Below are 8,168 nucleotides of genomic sequence, written 5' to 3'. Positions count from 1 at the left end.
CCAGGCAGGTTCCCTGGAAACACAGGCTGAGACAGGGATTTGGGGCATGTGGTTTGCAGAGGGAGTGCCTTGGAGGAGGAACCCACAAGGAAGCGAAAGAAACAGGATTGTAAAGAGGAGGGGGCCACAGAAGGGGCCTGGGTCAAGTCTAGCCATGGCCTGATTGGGGGATGGGCTCTGAAGTGCAAAATGAGCCACGTGCATCCCCCAGGTCAAGAGGACTGATTTTTATTTATTTATTTATTTATTTGAGGACTGACTTTTTAAATTAAATTAAAAAAAAAAATCTTTTTGGACACACTGAGGCATGTGGGAATCTTAATTCCTCCACCGGGGATCTAACTGGTGCCCGCTGCAGTGGAAACTTGGAGTATTAACCACTGGACCGCCAGGGAAGTCCCACGGCTGGCTTTTTGTATACCAAGATCAGGTAGTCATTGGCTGTCCCTGCTGATGGGAGTGTAACCTGCCGGGTGGTTTCCTGTTGTCAAGCACAATCTGGAAGGTGGATGAGAAAGAAAATTCTTATCCACCAGCAGGGCTGGTAAAGGTATCTGGGTGAGACACCGACTACATTTGTAACAATCACAGAGTCACTTGGAAAAAAAAAATTGTAAGACATCCTACAGAGGCCAATGCTTTCTGCCTTTGATCTCTGCCTTCTACACTTGCTGCTGGGCCACCACTGAAAGAGTTAGCAATTGTAGAACTCTTCATTATAAATAACAGAGAAATAGGATTGTCTTAATGGGCTTCCCCGGTGACTCAGTGGTAAAGAAGCCACCTGCAGCGCAGCCTCAGATTCAATCCCTGGGTCAGGAAGATCCCTGGAGGAGGAAATGGCAACCCACTCCAGTCTTCTTGCCTGGAGAATCCCATGGACAGAAGAGCCTGGTGGGGTACAGTCCATGGGGTCGCAAAGAGTTGGACAGGACTGAGTGACTAAGACAACAACAGGAATGGCAAATTACACTCTTTCGAGAAATAGGACTCTTGAAAATAATTGTGGAAGAAAGCAGTGTTGTTTTTCTTTTCTTTTCAACACCTGGACCCCTGAGTAAAATGAAAGTAGAAGCTTTTTAAATGTGTCCCTCGACTCACATTACTGCTGGGTCTGAGGTTTCACGTCTGCAGAAGCCCTCTCTGGGCTCATGGTGGCCTGTGTTGCTATGTCTTCTAAGGGGCTGATCTGTTATTTTAGATGGGCAGTCCAGTGGTTACGACACTGTGCTTCCACTTCAGGGGTCACTTGTTCAATCCCTGGTCAGGAAACTAAGATCCCACATGCTGTGCAGCCAAAAGAAAAAAAAAAATATTGGTGGATTAGGTGACTAGAGGAGGCAGTGAGTTAGGGAGAAGTGCCTGGGACTTCTAGGTCCTCGCTGTGACCTCCTCCTGCCCCGTCTCTCAGAGGGTCCTCCCCAGGCGTCTTGGAATACTCCCATAGCCCTTGAGGAGGGCCACCATGGACACAGTGAGTGATGGGGTTCTGTTGCTCTGGTGACCTGTTGCCGCCAAGGTTCTGGTAAGAGGCGGATCTGGGTGCCCCAGACTTGGAGGCTGGCTGCGGGCAGAAGCCTTCAGGAGAAGAACGCAGGAGCAGAAGTGTAGTCCTGGTTCTATTTTCCCTCAGCGATGCCTACTCTGTCTGTATTCACAGATGTGCCCATGGCCCAGAAGCTAGAGGGCAGCTTGCTCAAGACCTACAAGCAAGATGACGACCCGAACAAGATGTTCCTGGCCTATAAAGGTAGAAGCCTCGTCGTTTGGGGGTGTGAGATGCCGGGTACCATGACCTCCTCTAGGAGGACCCCCACAGAGGGGTTGAGAGAGCACAAACCTCCCTAGACAGAGAGGTCTCTTCCTGTGAGCAGAATTGCCCAGTGGGGAAAGGAGCAGAAAATCTCGTGGGTGGGTCTGGGCCCTCTGCCCTTCTCCGTGGGTTCCTGGCATTTGATAAGGGCTGTATCCTCTCCCGGGCTTCCCAAGTGGTGCCAAAAAACCCACCTGCCAATGCAGGAGACGTCAGTGACTGGGATTCAATCCCTGGGTTGGGAAGATCTCCTGGAGAAAGGCATGGCAGCCCACTCCAGTATTCTTGCTTGGAGCATCTCATGGACAAAGGAGCCTGGTGGGCTACTGTCCACAGGGTCCCAAAAAGTTGGACACAACCGAAGCAACTTAGCACACTCGCACACATGTATGCTTCCCCCCCACCCCCACTCCATGCTGGAGCCTGTGAGGACCCTGCGTTTCCTACAACCTGTTCATTCTCCCCTTCTCCCTCCTCCGCTCCTGAACCAAGAATGGCTCCTAAACTGTTCTGGGATGCAGCCAGCCCTTGCCACAGTGAAAGTCAGTGTGACCTTTGTTCAGTCCCAGATGAAAAGTGAAAGCGTTAGTCACTCGGTCATGTCTGACCCTTTGCGACCCCATGGACTATAGCCCACCAGGCTCCTCTGTCGGTGGGATTTTCCAGGCAAGAGTACTGAAGTGAGTTGCCATTTCTTTCTCCAGGGGATCTTCCCGACCCAGGGATCGAACCTAGGTCTCCTGCATTGCAGGCAGATTCTTCACCGTCTGAGCCACCAGGGAAGCCCAACCTATAACTCTCCCATTGTCCATCATTTTTGCCCTTTAAAACGGCGTAGGTTTCTGTTGTCTTTTTCAAAAAGATGAAAATTAGACATACCCAGTAACAACACATCGTTTTTTATAAAGGGGTAGGGGGAAGAAAAGGAAAGTTGTCTTTTCCTAGGCAACTTCCCAAAGCCCCAAGAGAAGCAGGACAGATTCGTGGGCTGTCTGCAGAGCCCACAAGCTTGCAGGCACCGCGGTGGGCCTCCAGAGACCCCTCTGCCCTTCCCCTCACAGTCTGCATGACCAGCGAAGGCAAACCCTGGGTGTCCTCCGTGGTGCGCAAGACTCGAATGCAGATTGCCCAAGATCCCTCCCTGAACTATGAGTACACGCCGGTGATGGGCATGAAATCATTCATCCAGGCTTCCCTGAACCTCCTCTTTGGAAAGAACAGCCAAGTCATTGTGGAGAACAGGGTGAGAAGCAGGGCCCTTCCCTCGCTCACTGAGACACGAGGAGTAGAGACTGGGGGTCTGGGATTGTACGAGTGCAAAAGTGAAGAGTTTAGAAGGGCCCTGCGACGTTCAGAAAGTCCCAAGATCAGTCCTTGGAGGATGGGGCCAGGATCAAGACCCAAAGCCAGGGGTCTCCAAACCAGTCCCCACTGCTGGGGTGGCAGCTCTTTCCAGAAGGGAATGATCTGAACCTGAAGTGGTGCTGGGATCACCATCACTCTTTTTTTTTTTTAATGTGTTTATGAATTTTAATGGCTGAAAAATCAAAGAGCAATGATATTTTGGGGACGTATGAAAATGACATGAAATTCAAATTTCAGTGTCCAGAAAAATGTTATTGGAACATGGCCATGATCATTTACTTGTCTTGTCAAGAGCCGCCTTCTGCTTTAACGGCAGTGTTGAGTAGTTATATGACCTGAGTGAACGAGCGATCAAGTGATTGTTGCTCAGTCATGTCCAACTCTTTGGGACCCCATGGACTGTATCCCGCCAGCCTCCTTTGTCCGTGGAATTCTCCAGGCAAGAATACTGGAGTGTGGGTTGCCATTTTAGCATAAAATGTTGACTGTTTGGTCCTTTGCAGACAAAGGCTGCCCAGGCCTGGTAAGAACGTGAGCACCACGAGGGGTGGAGGGGGTTCATTTTATTCCCTTTTGTATCCCAAGCGCCCACCACAGTGTCTGGCACCTCGTAGGTGCTCGGTAAACCCCGCTGGATGAGTCAGTGGAGGTGCATGTGTGGGAGCACGTGGCCTTGACCTCCTGGAGCAAGTGGTTCTCCTTCCCCAACATTGGGAGACACGAGCACCTTTTTTTTTTTGCTGGCAGGCAGGGGGTGTGCAGACCGTGGGGGACAGTGGTGCTTTCCAACTCGGGGCTCAGTTCCTCAAAACTTGGTGTCAGAATTCTCAGATAGTTTACATCGTTTCTTCTCAAAAAGGTGAGTGGCAGACTCTGGCCCCACGCCCCTCGCCCCGTTCTTGATTCCCACCCCACCTGTTATCTTCACTGCTGTCCTTACTCTGTCCTGAGAAAAACGGTGGACAGGCCGAGGTATTCTTGTCCTTTTCCTGTTCCTGTCCTCCCTTCGGAGACTAATCCCCCTTCCCCTGCCCCCAGACCCGTTCTCTGGGGTCTCTGCCTCCCGTCTCTCCACTTCTCACGTGCCAGCTGGTGGCGGGGGGCGCTGTGTTCCCACAGAACCGCATGGACTCATCTTCCAGGACATGGGCTTTACAGTTTATGAGCACACCTTCTGGGACTCCGCACATCTGTGCTTGGACCCCAACATGCTCCTCGATGTGGTGGAGGTAGAGGTTCCCCTGCTCTCAGCCGCTTCTCCCCAGACCTGGTTTACAGCTTCCCTTTTCTCCTAACCGCCCCCCTCTACCCCGACTCCGGTCATCCAAGACCTTTTATAGGCTCAGATTCACAGCCCTTTAGTAGGAATCCCCGTGGAGGGTGGCTTCTCCTCCCAGCGTCCCCCTGCCACGACCTGTGTGGTCAGGGAGGCGCCCGACAGGACGGTCTTTCCCTGCAGCATGCCCCGCACGGCTGCATCTTTGTGATCGGGAGTATCGGCAACTGTAGGCTGACCTCGAGTCAGTGGACACAGTTGATGACCCTGATGAAGGTGAGCCCACCTCTCGCCCGGCGCTCCTCCGTCTCAGCACCTCCCATGCCTCCGGGAGTCCCTCCCCCTTCTCATTCTCTTTTTCTCTTACAGGGCAAGGAGATATTTCCATTTTTTGACATTCCCTATCAAGGCTTATCCACCGGTGACCTGGAGGAAGATGCTATATTCTTACACTACTTTGTGTCTCAAGGCTTCGAGTTCTTCTGCAGCCAGTCTCTATCCAAGAATTTTGGCATTTATGGTACGTTGTGGGCAGGGGGAGCGGGAGGGCCTGATGGCGCCACACCTGGGGCACAGAACACCTTTGATGTCTCCTACCCTCTGGAGACAGCCCGGAGCCCCGGAGCACCCAGGGCACCTTGGAGGCAGAAGGGAAGGGCACTGAGCTACACGTTAGGGTCTGTGGTGCGGTCTCAGCTCAGCCGCTAAAGCTGACTCCGGTTAAATCATCTCACACCCCTTAGGCTTCTGTTTCTTCACCTGGAAGATGAGGGGGTGGGACTTAGCGATCTTTCAAGTCCCTTTCACCTTAAAAAAAAAAAAAAAAACTTTTTGCAATCTATTTATTTTTGGCTGTGCTGGGTCTTTGCTGCCATTCTTGGGCTTCCTCTGTTGCAGTACACGGGCTTCTCACTGCGGTGGTTTCACTTGTTGCAGAGTATCGGCTCTCGGGCACAGGGGCTCAGTAGCTGTGGCTCCCGGGCTTTAGAGTCCAAGCTCAGTAGTTGGGGTGCACGGGCTTAGTTGCTCCGTGGCATGTGGAATCTTCCTGGACCAGGGATTGAACCCATGTCCCCTGCATTGGCAGGCGGATTCTTAAACCACTGGACCACAGGGAGGGGCTGCCTTCCACCTTTAAGACTCTTCCTTGCGCCTACTTTTCTTGGCAAGAAGAGCCTGCGCCGACTGCTTGGGGCCTGGATGGGGACTTCTTGGTGAGGCTGGGCGGAGGGCCCTGTCGTCCAGCCCTCCCCTCTGCAAGGCTGAAAGCAGAGACTGAGGGTACCGCCCGGGAACGGTGGGGGCTCTGAGGCAGGCCGTCTGTCCCATCGCTGCAGACGAAGGAGTGGGTACCCTCGTGGTGGTGGCGCTCAACAACCAGCTCCTGCTGCGCGTCCTCTCCCAGCTGACGAACTTCGCGCGGGCCCTGTGGCTAAACCCTCCCACCACGGGCGCTCGCATCATCACCTCCGTCCTCTGTAACCCTGCTATGCAGGGAGAATGGTAAGGGCGGGGAGCGGGGCAGGACGGGTGGGCAGAGGCTCCGCATGCCCACAGACCCACCGACTCACAGGATGCCATGGCCGCTTCCCTTCCTGCCCGTGTTGCCTAGTGGCAGTGCTGAGGGTTGCCCAGCCTTGGGGGAGTGGGTAACGGGATGCTCTTTGGGGGCACAGGTCTGCTTATTATTGAATTGTTTGAACGCTCTCAGTTTGCAAGAGGAGATGAGGAAGCACCAAAGACCTGCTCCTCTGGCAAAATTGGCTGGAGAGTCTGCTTCCCTTGCTTACATTAGTATGGGCTAAAACCCCCTCCCATTTATAACCATCCCAGATGGATGCTTGCTTTTGAAGGGAGAAGAGGGGAAAGACAATGAAGAGGTCGAGAGCGAGGGGAGACCTTACGCTGTCCACTTCTTGCTGTCCTTCCCTTGGCAGGCGACAGAGCCTGGAAGGGGTTGTAGAGAACGTCATGATGACCAAGGAAAAGGTGAAGGAGAAGCTCCGGCTTCTGGGAACCCCTGGCTCCTGGGATCACATCACTGAGCAGAAAGGGTCCCATAGCTATCTTGGACTCAACTGTAAGTACCTAGGAAGGGACAGCTCTCTCGTTTCTGACCTTGGATTTGGGCTTGTATTTGAGCATAATCTTCATGGACCAGGTAACCCGTCGCTAGCTTCACCTCAGACTTTGATTCTTTCCTGAGGAAAGTGCAGCTGCTTTGGGACTCTTGTGGCTCCCCAGAAATGCTGACACTTCCTACAGTGCATAATTCACCCTGGGCTAGAGGGGAGCGGGATGGGACCACCCTAGGATCTGAGACGCTATGGTTGTCACCAGCCCAACAGGTGGAATACCTGATCAGTAAAAAGCATATCTATATCCCCAAGAATGGTCGGATCAACTTCACCTGTATCAATTCCTACAACATAGATTACATCACTGCGAGCATCAATGAGGCTGTCTGCTTCACAAAGGACTCAGAGAAATAGCTTCTGAAAGTAAATGACCCCTGATTGGAATAAAAGCTTTAGTCTTTACAAAAGTCCTGTACTGATTATTCATTGCTACTATTCATTTCTCTGCAGACCACTCTCTCTCTCCCCATCTATCTATAAAGCATTGGCCTGGCCTCAGCAAAGAGGGGTAAAAAAGACCCAGAGAAGAAGGGAATGTTTGCATTCATTAACCATCTCATACTTGTTGAGCACCTACCATACCATATATAGGGCTTCCCTTGCAGCTCAGTTGGTAAAGAATCTCCAATGCAGGAGACCTGGGTTTGATCCCTGGGTTGGGAAGATCCCCTGGAGAAGGGAAAGGCTACCCACTCCAGTATTCTGGTCTGGAGAATTCCAAGGACATGTATAGTCCATGGGGTTGCAAAAAGTTGGACACGACTGAGTGACTTTCACATACCATATTGAGGCCTAATCTGGTGTCTTATAGTCCATTTGGGCTGCTGTAACAAAATATCATAGACTGGGTGTCTTATAAACAACAGAAATTCATTAAGATTCTTAGATTTCTGGAAGCTGAGAAGTCCAGGATCAAGTTACCAACAGATTCGGTGCCTAGTGAAAGCCTATCTCCTGGTTCATAAGCAGCATCTCTGACTGCAACCTCACATGGCGGGAGGAGTGAGGGATCCCTGGGGCCTCTTTTATGAGGGCACTAACCCCATTCATGAGTGCCCCACCTTTGTGACCTAATGACATCCCAATACCATCACATTGGACATTGCTGCTGCTGCTGCTAAGTCGCTTCAGTCGTGTCCGCCTCTGTGGGACCCCATAGATGTCAGCCCACCAGGCTCCCCTGTCCCTGGGATTCTCCAGGCAAGAACACTGGAGTGGGTTGCCATTTCCTTCTCCAATGCATGAAAGTGAAAAGTGAAAGTGAAATCACTCAGTCGTGTCCGACTCTTAGTGACCCGATGGACTGCAGCCAACTAGGCTCCTCCGTCCATGGGATTCTCCAGGCAAGAGTACTGGAGTGGGGTGCCATTGCCTTTACATCGGAGATTAGGTTCCAACATATGCTTTTTTTTTTTTTTTTTGGCTGCACATGGGCTTTCTCTAGTTGCAGTGAGCAGGGGCTGCTCTCTAGCTATGGTCCCCAGGCTTCTCATTGCAATGGCTTCTCTTGTTGTGGAGCACAGACTCTAGAACACAGGCTCAGTAGTTGTGGCACATGGGGCTTAATTGCTCTGCG

At 52.0% G+C, this 8,168-nt stretch overlaps 1 protein-coding gene across 1 annotated transcript; it reads left to right on the top strand.

Annotated features, from left to right (window-relative positions):
* The first annotated feature begins 1,571 nt into the window (after positions 1-1,571).
* GOT1L1 (glutamic-oxaloacetic transaminase 1 like 1) lies at positions 1,572-6,960 on the top strand. Its single transcript, XM_061134762.1, has 9 exons — positions 1,572-1,750; positions 2,875-3,056; positions 3,926-4,037; positions 4,298-4,407; positions 4,638-4,730; positions 4,824-4,974; positions 5,792-5,957; positions 6,392-6,534; positions 6,795-6,960. Exons 1-9 carry the CDS (start codon positions 1,636-1,638, stop codon positions 6,944-6,946), a joined length of 1,224 nt encoding a protein of 407 aa, XP_060990745.1. The 5' UTR covers positions 1,572-1,635; the 3' UTR covers positions 6,947-6,960.
* Positions 6,961-8,168: the final 1,208 nt, after the last annotated feature.

The sequence above is a fragment of the Dama dama genome, chromosome 32 (genome assembly GCF_033118175.1).
Source record: "Dama dama isolate Ldn47 chromosome 32, ASM3311817v1, whole genome shotgun sequence".
Lineage (NCBI taxonomy): Eukaryota > Metazoa > Chordata > Mammalia > Artiodactyla > Cervidae > Dama > Dama dama.
Note: the sequence above shows the minus strand (reverse complement) of the source record. Positions and strands in the feature narration are given on the sequence as shown.